Source organism: Cajanus cajan, chromosome 10 (genome assembly GCF_000230855.2).
Source record: "Cajanus cajan strain Asha chromosome 10, NIPB_CcT2T_4, whole genome shotgun sequence".
Taxonomy (NCBI): domain Eukaryota; kingdom Viridiplantae; phylum Streptophyta; class Magnoliopsida; order Fabales; family Fabaceae; genus Cajanus; species Cajanus cajan.
In genome coordinates, this window is record NC_138526.1 from 32,975,117 (window position 1) to 32,989,221 (window position 14,105).

At 33.7% G+C, this 14,105-nt stretch overlaps 1 protein-coding gene across 1 annotated transcript; it reads left to right on the top strand.

Annotated features, from left to right (window-relative positions):
* The first annotated feature begins 356 nt into the window (after window positions 1-356).
* On the top strand, window positions 357-10,276 carry LOC109813597 (protein PAT1 homolog). The gene is made up of 5 exons (XM_020377810.3): window positions 357-755; window positions 1,385-1,533; window positions 1,721-1,777; window positions 6,129-6,192; window positions 7,369-10,276. The coding sequence occupies exons 1-5, from the start codon at window positions 665-667 to the stop codon at window positions 9,675-9,677; spliced, it is 2,670 nt and encodes an 889-aa protein (XP_020233399.1). The 5' UTR covers window positions 357-664; the 3' UTR covers window positions 9,678-10,276.
* The last annotated feature ends 3,829 nt before the right edge of the window (window positions 10,277-14,105 follow it).

The following is a 14,105-nucleotide window of genomic DNA, read 5'->3' on the forward strand; positions in this document are numbered from 1 at the left end:
ATAGTCTTTAAAAACCCTCCAACACAAAATAGTTATTACGTATAATATGTTGTTATAACTTTTTTACATATAAAATAAAAAAATTTAAGTATATTATAATATTGCTATAGATATTTTAATATTATCCTTAAATTAAAACTCAACATAAAAGATTAACGTGATTATTAAATTAAAAAAAAACAAGAAATAACTTACAATCCCTCTCCTCAAATTTAGTCCGTAAATATTTTTAGTATTCCAAAGTTAATTTAATTTTTCGACGCCGAAATGTCTTGTTCCGTTTTATGGTGAAATGAAAATAAATAAAAAATAGAAAAAACAAAAGCAAAGAACAATTTCTGTAATAAATTTGGATCAATAATATCTCCTTTGTAGGGTTCCTCTCAGTCTTTGTCTCTCTCCTCTCTTTGTCTCTCTTTCTTCTGTTTTCTCTTTGATCCAAATCCCAACCCCTTTTTTTCCTTTTCCTTTTTCCATGTGCTCAATTCTCAGCACAGATCTTCTTCCTTCGTTCTACCGTTCTCGCTGAAACACTCACAAAACAAAACATAAAAAGGGGGGGTTTTGGGTTTGAACCCTTTTCACATTGGGTTCTCTTTTTTCTCTCTAAATCTCCGATCTTTCGCGGGTTTCTCTTTCTGGGGTTTCCTCTTCCTTCGTTTTTATGGTGGATATGGATGGGTTTGGAGCTGGGGGTGGCGTTGATGGAGCTCCCAACACACAGAATCTCAGAGAATTGGGAAATGCTCCCTCAGGTTTGCTTCGTCCTCTGGGATTCAAATCTCGGTTTTTTCTGACCCTTTTCTTTAATGGGTGTTTGTTTCTGTGTTGTTTGATTCAGCTTGTTTTTGTAGATCTGGCGTGTTTTAGTTAGTGGGTTAATTTGAATTATGCGAAGATTTACGATGCATTTCAAGGTGTTTGTTTGTTTTTTAGCTTCAGCTCACAGAAGCTTAATGATGGGGATTTTCAAGTTTCTTTTTTTTTTTGGGGGGGGTAATTTTTGTTGTTATGTTTAGGTTTATGCTGTTGTTGGTTGCTTTAGGTGTAATCTCTGTGTGTGTTGTGTACATGCTTGTTGATGATTGTTGACAGTTAGTTTCCCATAAGGTCTTCGAATGTTGTTTGCATTGATGTCTTCTCAATTTTCAGAGTGAAAAAACTTGTTTGCTTCCAATGATATTTGCCGTTTTCCTTGTCTGTACAAATTGCATTATTTTTTTTTCTCTAACTAATCGGCAGTGAGCTTATCAAATTTTTGTGGCTTGTGGCTGGGTTGCAGTGAGAGTTCTATGCCATGTGCTACACTGGGACCTGTGTTTTGCATGTTAAATTGTTCTCTAAGATACTGGTAGGTTTTTGACCGGAATTTTTTGCCTTGCAGGGGGTGCAGTTTTTGATGCATCACAATATGCGTTCTTCGGTAAAGATGTTGTCCAGGAAGTTGAGTTGGGAGGGTTAGAAGAGGATGACATTGTGCCTCCTGTTGAGTCTAATGAGGAGGAGTTCTTTTTCAATAGAGAAAGAGAAGAGGTTAATCCTTAATTTTCAGTCTTCTCAGTTCTTGTGAAGATTTTTGTTTTTAATTTTAAATCTTAAAAAATTCTGTCGCTATAATATTTTTGGGTATAAACATGTTGAGCTTATGCTTTTAGTCCAGCAGCACTTTACAGACAATGCTAGAATTTCATATCAACTAACTTGTACTTTCATTCTGCAGGCTGAGGATGTAAGATCTCTTTCTGATATTGATGATCTTACTACCACTTTTTTGAAGGTAAGGTTGTTAAATTACAATTATCTCGCTTTCTCTTAATGCTTGAGATTTTTATTAGATACATGGAAAGTATTGTGATGATGATAATTTTGTAATTTTTGTGCATTCATTTAAAAATAGAAAGTTATATGTTTGAATTTATAATTTTTATGTAAAAAAATTGTGCTTCTGTAATATGGTTGCTGTAATGCTTCAAATATGAATCATGATTTGGAGAAAGAGGGTAAAAGTGAATATTCAACTGTAAATAATACTGTTGAACCTCTGGTTTCCTTGATTGTTTAGTTTTATTTGTTTTTGTTAATTGACTACTCTTTTTAATCTTCAATGATCTTTTAATCTTTTTAATTTGAAAGTTATTTGTTTTTGTTTTTATCTGATTTCCTTATTTGGTCTATATGGATGCAGGCCTATACTTTGCTGTTAGTTTTCTTGCCTTTAGTTACAGCATATGCTTTCTTCAAAATAAAGAAAAATAGAATTATGTCTTCGGATGTTAAATCCAAATCCCTTGTTATTCCTATGTGTCTATATTTCATGGATCATGCAACGTAGAATCTTTGTGGAAACTTGACAGGTCATCTTAGTTTCCTTCCATTGGTTAGTTTGTTTAGTCTAAGCAGGATGTGTAGACAGATTTTATGATATGGTTTGCACTCAGATCAAGGATGGATCTGGAAAACATCTGAGGGAGGGACCAAAATAAACAAACTCTGGTAACTTTTTAAATAAAAATTAAATTATAGAAGATTAATACATTATACTTTATCACATAAAAGCTACAGTGGGATAGTGCTTAGCAGAAAGACTTCTATGAACTTTTTATACATATTAAATGATTAATACTGTATACATATGATATATGCTGATAAGTTATAAAAATTACTCAATTCATAATTATAAAAACTGAACATGAATTTAGAAACCACCACTTTTAAAACTGGCTTGCCCTGGCCAGTTGGACTGGGAACCAGGCCTATGGCTGGTTCCAAGGTTGTCAATCTCGAACATAATCTCGTGGAGGTTCTGTAAACTCGTATCGTAAACTCATCTCGTAAACTCGTAAGAGATTACTCAATAATAAATTAATAAATAAATAATTAAAATAACATAATAATTGAACATTTTAACTCCATATTAAAGAGTAAAATAACAAATTACATTAATAATAAATGTTCTTAACACAAGTTCTTAAGAAAAGTTCACACAAATGACAAAACACGGAGGAGAACAGTGGAGGCGCACAAAAGGAGAAGAACAGTGGAAGCGTGCAAAGGAGGAGGCGCGTGGAGGAGGCGCGTAGAGGAGGAGCCGCAGAGGAGGAAATGCGGAGGAGGCGCTACGGAGGAGACGCGAAGGAGAGGAAACACGAAGGAGAGGAGACACGTTTGAGAGACTAAATGAGTGCCCTAACACAAAACACAAAACGCGCGTTTTGTGTAAGTGAAAAAAAAAGTGATCTCTTAAACTCGGAATTGATCTCGCGAGATTACACGAGATCACCGAGATTATTCTGAGATTACTCAAAAACGAGTTTACTTCCGAGTTATACAGGTAAGCTGTCCTAAACTCGTAAACTTTACGAGTTATCACTAGAGATTGACAACCATGGCTGGTTCAGTTTTATTATAGGATCGGGTTTTGATGCCATCAAACTGGGCTTCAATTGTATTCAACTAGTACAAACTGTCTCAGGATCATTCCGGTAGGTTCAATGAAAGTCAGGCCAGCTGACCTACTGCTGCAGTCATGCTTCCTGTCACTTAAGGGTGTAAGCGAATACGGGTTGACCCATGAACCTGGTCAGCCCTTCCCGATTAAATTTTGATGGTTTGGTTTTTATTTCCTCAACCCAATCTTATACAGTTTGGGTTTCAGGTTATGAGTTTACAAACTTGAAGAATCCAATCCAAACCAACCACAACATGTGGAAGGTCCCTTCTTCACTCACTCGCTGAACTACTGAAGTTCCATGCTATAGGGGAGGTGTTGTTGCAGAGAAAGATGAACATATGGAGAACTTTCAGATTGTTTTATATTTTTCAGAAGCTTTTGGATTTCTCTCCTGAATGCTGCCTTCTTCATATAACTTGGCACATTGGCTTTTTGTGCAAGGAGTTGAACCCATGCATCACATTAACATTCATAAATGAAAAAAAGGAATAAGAGAAACTCTCATTCCAAAACCTAACAAATTGGATATGCTATAACAAACACCAAAATCCTTGAACAATGTATAGATGAAATGAAGCCAACCTTGCAGCTGCTATGCTCTCTCTCAAGGTTTTACATGCTACGACCACTGGTGGCCTGGTCTCTTTTTTTTTTTTTGAACTTTTCTATTTTTTATTTTTTAAAAATATTAGTTTTTTCTAACCAGTAATAATCGGATTGGCTAACAGAAAATAAGGATACATGACCCAGCACAACCTGATTGTTTGATTGGTTTGGACTTCAGAACACCCTAAATCTGACTCAACCTGACCAGATTACACCCCTACTGTCACTATCATGCACAAGTCATTAAATAGGCCCGTTACTCACTGTAGGCTTCTGTGAATGTCAACCATGTGCTAGGAGAAAAATGCAAAATGTCATCCGCAGGAATCAAACCCAGTATGTAGCTTGCAATTGGAAGCTGCATCACTATGCCAGGACAGCTATGTAGTATATATGCGTCTAAGATAAAATACATACCTATGCTTAACTATTTACATTATAATTTATGCTGGTACATGCAATTTAATCGGTATGATTCATCAGTTCAACTAGTGATCCATTGACCAAGTATCCTTATTGAGTCAATCACTAACATTGTTAGAAACAGTAAAACACAGAAAAAAGAGATGGAAAGAGAAAGAATGGGAAAAGAAAGTGGGTTCCCAACCTGCTGGACAGTGTGTGGGAAGCAAAGCAACATAAAAACAGAGATTCACCAGAAGCTATTATGTTTTTGCCAGAAAATGCTGGTCAAGGTTGGTGACAACTGAAGCCCAGATTGCACAGGAGGCAGAGCATCACACACATATGTCTGTTCATTTCAGATAAGATAATCATTAAAGTAACAGGGTTTTAATTAAAATTTTTAAAGTTTGCACACAGGAAGCAGAGCATCGCACATTTAAAGTTTAAAGTAACCTTAATAAACCCATGGAAGATCAAAATCAATTTTAATTAATTTAAAAATATAATAGAAAGGAAAGCAACAGGGTTTTGATGAAGTGGCAGGGAGGGAGGAATTTTCTTCTCTATACTTTGTTTGGTTTAGAAATTTAATGCTATGTTTGAATTAGAAGTAGACCAGAAATAAAAGAAATAAGAAGGAAAAAATATATGGGAAAGAAAGTAGAAAAGATGTGTTGTTTAGATGGATAGAAATAAGAAGGAAAGAGTGGAAACATGTCTCTTGTTTGGATGAGTGAAAAGAAATAAATAGTCTCCACCACCATCGCTGTAGTCCATCACCCCAACCCCCTACCACCATTGTTGTTGTCGCCAATGCTGCTGTCAAAACCATTGTTACAGTCATCACTATCGCTGTTACCACTGCTATTACTGCCACTACCACCATTATTATTGCCACTATCATTACTGCATTAAGATGATAAGAATTCTTCAAGATAACTAGTATTATTAAGGGTACTATAATAAATTTAATATTATTTTGTTTGTGTTGTCTACTCGTCCACCAAACAATGTACAGGATAGAGAATTGTCCAGTAATGTAAGTGTTTTTCATGTGTTTTTTCTACTTTTCTTTGTATTGTACCCTAGTATGTGTTGTCTTTCTTATACAATTGGGCTTATATGTGTTCCTCCTTGGAATTAGTATGACCAAGGAGGTCAATCATTACTTGAAATTTACAAATGTGGGAGAAAATTATGACATGCAAGTATGCAACTATATTAGTAGGGACTCTAGAGTTTTAATTTGAGACTTCTAGTTTCTGAAGTGTTGGTAAAAGGTATTTCTGCCACCACATTAAAGGAGCTTATCTGTATTCTATTGTATTTCTTAGTTTCTCCATGCAGCATGCTAGTTTTACTGCCCCTTTTTACCCTTCCTGGTAGCTAAGTTGCTGTGTTTGGTAAGTCCATTAATTTTTATAATGTAGCTGTTTCCCATTCATAAAAGAAAAAGAAAAGGTGGAAGAGGTAGTTAAATGAAAGGTTAATATGATTAGCTTGCTTCCTTTGGCATCTCAAACTTGTTTGAATGTTCTTGGCATCAACTAAAAAGTTGTCTCAAACACGACAATTGTTTGATCCTTTCTTGGTGGTGCCCCATCTATGCTTGATTTTATTAGTCAGTCTCTCTTATGATTTTGATCATCCTGCTTTTTCATTTCAGTTGAACAAGTCTGTGAGTGGACCAAGAAGTGCAGGTGTGATTGGTGAACGAGGATCAAGAGAAAGTGAGTAAAACAACTGTAAAGAATTCACCAATTTGCTCTTTCTTTTGTCAAAACAAAATAATATACCTTTTGCTTTTATCTTTCTTAATTAATTTATTTAATATTTCTAGTAATATATTTATCCATTATATTCTGATGCCATCTTATGCTTAATGGCTTTTCTTAAAGTGTAAATGTAAGCTATAAACTAGCTGTTTGGATATCCAATGTCAGATTTATACTCAGTTTGAAACTTTTAATCTGAATTATGCTCCCCTTTTTATGGGTTTGTAATGGCCAGAAAACACGGGGCTTTGTTTATGCGTAACTATGATCCATGAGTTGTGGGAAAGCTATGATTCAATAAATCAAATTCTTCTGTTTTTAATAATTATTATGATGTTTATTGATTTATTTGATTTATTTTATATATATATTTTATTATAAGTTGATCCTCATTTGCTGAGAAAAAAATTTGGGACATCTAAGCAATCTTATTTATAGTTTTTTTTTTTTGTGAGAATTGCATTGTCAATCCTCAATACTAGCATTATACTGAATGTGGTTATATGTTGCTTCTAAAGAGTGATTTAGTATGCCATATGCATTCATACAAAGTTACAAACACCCACAATTTATATTTTTTTTCCCATGGACAAATATAGCAAATTACCTTCAGTGGACAATCAGAATGCAACATTTAGATGTATTGAATCACAAATACAGGCATATATATCCAACTTGTGATGGCATGTGTAAAAGTATTCTATACTAATGGATAAGGTAAGGGGGGTTTCTGCAAGTTTATCCTTAACATGATGGTTTTTAAGTAGAAAATTTTCTGACTAAGGGAAGGGTCTGACAAAAGTGATGGTATTGGTAACTTAATATGTTGTAACTTTACTGTGCTTCCTTGCTTTAAGTAGTAATCACACAAATAATTGAGGAAGGGAATATAGTTGTAAGCTATATATGATATTTCATTAGAGGGATTGCCTCTTGTATCATGATTTTTTTAGGTCTGGTCTTGTGTGTGTAAAATCCACTTTAGAATATTTATCCTTAAAATGGGGTTATGCGTGTCTTGTATTCCAATTGACTGTATTCCTTGGCTATCAGCACCTCTATTCTTCCCTTTTCATTATATGCAACATTTTTTCAGTTGACTGATTGGTTGATATTTTATGTTGTATCCAGATTCTATTTCTGAATGGTCACACAGGGAAGATAGTCTTAACTGGTTTGATCAGAATGCTTATGATAGTGAAGGTTCTATGGATGGCAAAAGATGGTCATCACAGCCCCATTCTTCCCTAGCTCATTTACATGATTCAAAGCCCTTGTACAGAACATCCTCATACCCCGAGCAGCAAAGGCAGGAGCAACACTACCACCTCCAACATTGCTCTAGTGAACCAGTTCCTAACTGGCTTGATCAGCAATTTTATGAAACAGAAACTGCTCATGATCAAGATGGCAAACGATGGTCATCACAGCCACATTCCTCCATTGCACATTTACAAGAGTCAAAACCCTTGTACAGAACATCTTCATATCCTGACAAACAACAGGAGCTTACTCGTTTTTCTAGTGAACCAATTTTGGTACCAAAATCTTCATTTACTTCTTATCCTCCCCCTGGTGGTCTATCTCAGCTGGGTTCCCCAAGTCATAGTACAGGGCACTTAAACATGCCTTATCATACTGGAGCAACTCAGATAGCACTATCATCTCAAAATCGTTCTCATTTCTCCAATTCTGCACTACAGTCAAGTGCATTAAACCTTGGGTCACATTTTGGTGGTAACACTCGGCAATTTCCTACCAGTTCCTCACTTAATCAGCGACTAAAGAATCAATTGGTGAACCAGGCAGGGTTGTATCCTGGAGATCATTCAAATCTCCTTAGTAATATGTTGCAGCAACAATTACACCTTCATAATGGATCAGTATCTCCTCATTTGATGACTCAATTGCAACAACAGCAGCATAGACTGCATCATCCTGTTCAGCGATCTGCAGGCTACTTATCAGGCTTCCAGTCCCATTTATTTAATCCCCACCTTTCCTCTGGCTCATCTGTAATGAGCAAATATGAACATGTGCTTGGCCATGCTGATGGTAGAGATCATAGACCAAAATCAACTCATAAAGGTAAACATAGTCTTCGTTTTTCCCAACATGGTTCTGATGCCAGTAGCCAGAAGAGTGACAGTGGTTCATTTCAGTTTCGGTCCAAGTATATGACAAGTGATGAAATTGAGAGCATTCTTAGAATGCAACTTGCTGTGACTCATAGTAATGATCCTTATGTAGACGACTATTACCACCAAGCTTGCCTAGCAAAAAAACCTTCTGCGGCTAAGTTAAAACATCCATTTTGCCCAACCCAAATAAGGGATCTTCCTTCACGAACCCGTTCTAATTCTGAGCCACTTGCATTTCTTCAGGTTGATGCTCTAGGGAGGGTTTCATTTTCGTCTATTCGTTGTCCTCGCCCTCTTCTTGAGGTGGATCCTCCAAACACCTCTGTTGGCTCTGATCAAAAGATTTCAGAGAAGCCCCTTGAACAGGAACCTAGGTTTGCTGCCAGAGTCACAATTGAGGATGGTCTTTGTCTTCTTCTTGATGTTGAAGATATTGATCGTTACCTACAGTTTAATCAGCCACAAGATGGGGGATCACAATTACGACGAAGAAGGCAGGTCCTGTTGGAAGGACTAGCAACTTCACTTCAACTTGTTGACCCACTGGGAAAGAATGGACACAAAGTTGGGCTTGCTGCTAAGGATGATCTGGTTTTCTTACGATTGGTATCTCTTCCCAAGGGACGTAAGCTCCTTGCAAAGTATCTTCAGTTGCTTCTCTCTGGTAGCGAGCTTATGAGGATAGTCTGCATGACAGTCTTTCGCCATTTAAGATTCTTATTTGGTGGTCTCCCCTCAGATCCGGCAGCTTCAGAGACTACAAATAACCTTGCCAAGGTGGTTTGCAAATGTGTCAGAGGAATGGATCTAGGTGCTCTCAGTGCTTGTCTTGCAGCAGTTGTTTGTTCTGCAGAGCAGCCTCCTCTACGACCCATTGGAAGCACTTCTGGAGATGGTGCTTCCCTTATTTTAATATCCGTTCTTGAGAGGGCCACTGAACTTCTAACTGATCCACATGCTTCTTGCAACTACAACATTAGTAATCGTTCATTTTGGCAGGCTTCATTTGATGAATTCTTTGGCCTTCTCACCAAGTATTGCATGAACAAATATCATAGTATCATGCAATCCATGCTTATACAAAGTACCTCGAATGTGGATGATGTGGGACCAGATGCTGCCAAAGCTATCAGTAGAGAAATGCCTGTTGAACTCTTGCGCGCCAGCCTCCCTCACACTGACGACCGCCAGAGGAAGTTATTACTGGATTTCGCACAGCGCTCCGTGCCTGTGGTTGGGTTTAACAGCAACACGGGGGGTAATGGTGGTCATGTGAACTCAGAAACAGTGCTAAGTTGATTGATAACTAAACTATGAGATGTTTGCCTGCTGATAATGGTTTTCAGGTTGATGACCGTAAGCACAACCTTGCAATCATCTGTTTCTTCTGTTCAAGTGCAGCTGGAGCAATCTTAAATGTGGAAAGTGAGAGTTGCATCTATGATGGAGGCTTCTGCCTCACCCTTAATTGTCATGATGTGTAGCTTTGTGATAAATTTGCTATGCAATCAGGCCCTTTGATGATGGACTCGGCTTGATTCGTTCCTCTTGTCTTTTCTTTTTCTCTTGACAGGGGAGCTTATATAATTGTTACTATGTGTGGCTGGTAGGGACACAGTAGTTAGCATGTACAGGTTTAGGTACATATTTGGATCCCATGTTTGCTTATTATATATACAAGGGTGGGTTGTACTCACAGAACCATTCTACTGAAAAACGGTATGGGCCATTGAGGGGAGGGTGACCAGCTGGCATGCTGAAATTCCAAGCAACACTGGTGAAGAATAAGTCATGTTGAACTTGCTGCATAATTTATCTTTTCACTTGAGTTGTCAATTTGTAGATATGTGTTCTTATGTATTCCCTAACTTGAAAAATATTTAGTTTTCTTTTCTTTATTGTTTCTCTTTGACTTTGGCATTATTTTCTTTAAGGTTCATTGCCCATTTACTCCTTTTTTCTATTTTTTTTTTTGTTGAGGAGGGGGGGGGGGGGGGGTTTGAGGAATGAAATTAACATGCCACTTTTGATGATGGATGGTTGAAAATATGTTGATTTCTTTTATATTGATTTTTGACATGATTTAGTCAGGCTGCTTGGTACCTAATTATTTTGACTAGGGAGGTTTAATGTATATCTGTAACGAGTGTTTAACATTTATTCCAATTTATGGTGTAATTATAATTAACCTTTTAGTCTTTGTAGTGTAGGGATATTTTTTAGCTTTTTTATTATCTTTTGTTTTTTTGCCACTGGTCCTTGCCATAAGGGTGGGATTACATATTTATACGGGTGATATTTATGCGTTTAATTTGTTTTTCGAGGTCATTAAGCAATAATAGGATTAAATGGGGTTTAAAATAAAATGAAAAAGATATTAAAACAGAAAAAAGGAAGTTATCAGGACTCGCGTGGAAATAGGGCGTGTAGGCATTAAAAGTTATTTAGCCCAAATAATTTATAAAATTTAAATCTAGAAAACAGTAGAAATTAGCTAATGAGTAAAACTTGTCTTTCTAGATATAGATGGTGTTTTATTTTTTTTTGTCCCTGGAGTATTTACTCTCGGTGACTAATTTTCTCGTTACGAGGGAGATATCTTAAAAGGTGAGATAGCTGGTCTCAAGATTTAACGCATTTGAACTCATGACCTTGCTTAAAGGTGGATCAATCCTTACCACTGAACCACACGCTTGAGGTTATGTAAATGGTGTTTGGGAAAGGTAAGAATTAGTTTATTTTAATAAAGTAAAATTCTGTTTAAAACGAATTTGGATAAAGAATCTAAATTGAGTAATTTAATTTATTTTTAAAGAATTTTAAATGTGATATTTTATTTGAATAAAAGATATATGAATAATTTAAAATATGAATACTTGTGAAATTTTTTTAAATAATATAATTTTATTATTTTTAAAAGTGAGAATCTGTATGTATATATATATATATATATATATATATTTATCTTGTTTATATATTTTTAATTTATTTATTCTTTTTCTTTTAACTCTTATGTATTCTTTTATTTTTTAATTTTTCATTTTTCATACTTTGTTTTCTCTCTTCTTCGCCTTTTTTCTATCTCACCCTATTTGTTCTCTTTTTTCTCTCTCTCTAATTTTTATCTCTTATTTTCTTTTTCTCCTATGTCTCTTATGTCATCTCTCTCTCTCTCTCTCTCTCTATATATATATATATATATATATATATATATATATATATATATATATATCTTCTCTTCATCTCTCCCTCTTACTATTTTGTCTTCTCTCTTATTTATTTTCTTTTTTTTCTTCCTAACTATTTCTTTTGATTCTCTATCAAAGTCAGACATAAAAAAATACCAATAATTTTTTAATTATTAATTATTCAAAAAAAATTTAAAAAATTATTAAAAGTTGTTGACAAATGATTATAAGTTTCAAATTTTAGTTTTATAAAAATAGTTGATTTTTAAGGGGAAATTTTTTTACAAATTTAAGTTGTATCAAAGACAAAAAATTTATTTAAAAACCTTTTTTCTTAAAAAATAGATGAAATCAAAGATTATAGTCTCTCAAACATACTCAATGAGGTAGTTAATGAGTAAAAATGTGGTTAGGATATGAAGTTCAATTTTCATGTGTATGGAAAACATCTATGGACAGAGTTCATCTTTTAGATAGATTTATGTATTTTGAAAGATTAGTTTATGACTATCATTTAAATAATATCTTTGATTAAACAAATAACATAGAGATAATATTTTTAAAAATGCTTTTCCTAATATGATAAAAAAGTGTTATCACATTGTAATTTTTTTCCTTTCAAGAATAATATTCATATGATAGGATTTTAAATCACGATTTTTTTTCTAAACAAAAAAAAAACTAGTACTTAAATATGTGTTTTGTATATTTCATTTATGTTTTTAATATATTATGTATATCCTTTAAAACTTATATTTAATTGGAGGATTGTATAATTTTTTTAACTCACTAATATGATACTTGTTTTAATTTCTTAATAATTCAAGAGATAAATTCCTTTACCTACAACGAGAGTCTACACCAAGATCATTATTAAGAGAAAAAATATAGTCAAGTTGTTTGATCACCTAATAATTTGACACAACTAAAATTATGATAATGCGGACAATAACAAGTTTAATGATAAGAAAAATGTTTTATTGTAGTTAAAACTAATGGTTTGATGAACCCTTTAACAACCAATATCCCTTTATACTTATTTATAGATCTATCAAAATTTTCCTTAACTTTGAAAATTCATTTGTTGTCAATAAAATTTTTGTTAGATGGAGGTAGATCTAAGGTTCATGTATTGTTTCTTAACAAAACTTCATATTCAACTTTCATAGTATCAAGCCAAACAAGATTGACTAAAACTTTTTTGGATAATGTTGGTTCTATGTGGGTTAAGAGAAGTGTTGGTTAAAGTCTAGGATGTGATATTCCAAATCTTGATTTTTGTTTGCATAAGGCAAGTATTATGAGGGATGGTACAAGTACGTGGTGAGGAGGTGTTGTTAGTATTAGTATTTTTATTTGTATTAAACGATGTATGTATATTTGTTTAAGATCAAGATTCAGAGGTAGTATTAGTGGAAAAGGTGGGTGGTGTAGAGGGAGGGTTAATGGATTGAGCTTGGGTAAGGGTAAGAGGTATTTAAAATAAATGATATTTCTTGGTGATGGGATTTATGTTTGTTTTGGTTTTGAGAAGGAAATTTTTGTTCATCAAAAACAACATCTATATATATATATATATATATAGATCTTTCCATCAAAAGATAGACATTTAAGGCCTCTGAGTTATAGAATAGCCTAGAAGGACATATTCTTAGGATCTATATTGATTTTTTTTTGTTATATATGATATAAGGAAGGGAAAACATACACATAAAAAAACTTTTAGCTGTTTGTAACAAGGAAACCGGCCAAATAGTTTTTGATAAAGTATTTCAAACAATAAAGATGATGTAGGAAATTTGTTAATGAGATAGACACTTATAAGTTAATCTTACCAAACACTTTTAATTTAATCGATTGGCTTATAAACTTTTAGCTTTTCTACTACCAATTTATAGCTCGTAAGTTTCAGCTAACTAATAAGCTAGTTTTACTAAATACACTTACCTTATATCATCTTATCGTATTTTGTCTTATTCTAATTTATAAATTGTTTGATAATAGATATATTATATTTTGAACTATCATCATCATTATTAGCATAAAAAAGATATTTCATGTCTTATGTATTTTGTTTTAAAAAAAATAAACATAAAATAAATGATAAAAGTGAGATATAAAAAATTAATTACTGTAAAAGTGAATGGTTAATTTGAGAGTGTGAGAGGTTTGAAAAACAAATTTACAAAAAAAGAAATAGAATAAAAACTGAATAATAAAAAAAATGTTAAAAAACCACGAGTGTTTTGGTAATTAAGGAAAAATAGTTTTAAAAAATGTAAAAACAATGCATATCATCCTTGTTAATAACTAGTATAAAAAAGACATGCTGTGCTTTTGTGTAGTTTTTAAAAATAAAATAAATTAAATGATAAAAAAAACTTAAAGTTAAATATTTGTTGTTGGTTGACAATTAATTAGAGGATGTGAGTGATTTTGAGTAGTTATTTAGATGATGTGAGAAGTTTGAAAATAATATTAGGAAGAAGTGAAAAAAGAAAAGAATAAAAACTAAATAAAAAAATACATGAGAGAAACT

Coding starts and splice junctions, on each gene's coding strand:
- LOC109813597 (XM_020377810.3), top strand. CDS start 665: ATGGTGGATATGGATGGGTTTGGAGCTGGGGGTGGCGTTGATGGAGCT. Junction 756..1,384: donor ATTGGGAAATGCTCCCTCAG/GTTTGCTTCGTC, acceptor TTTGCCTTGCAG/GGGGTGCAGTTTTTGATGCA. Junction 1,534..1,720: donor TCAATAGAGAAAGAGAAGAG/GTTAATCCTTAA, acceptor TTCATTCTGCAG/GCTGAGGATGTAAGATCTCT.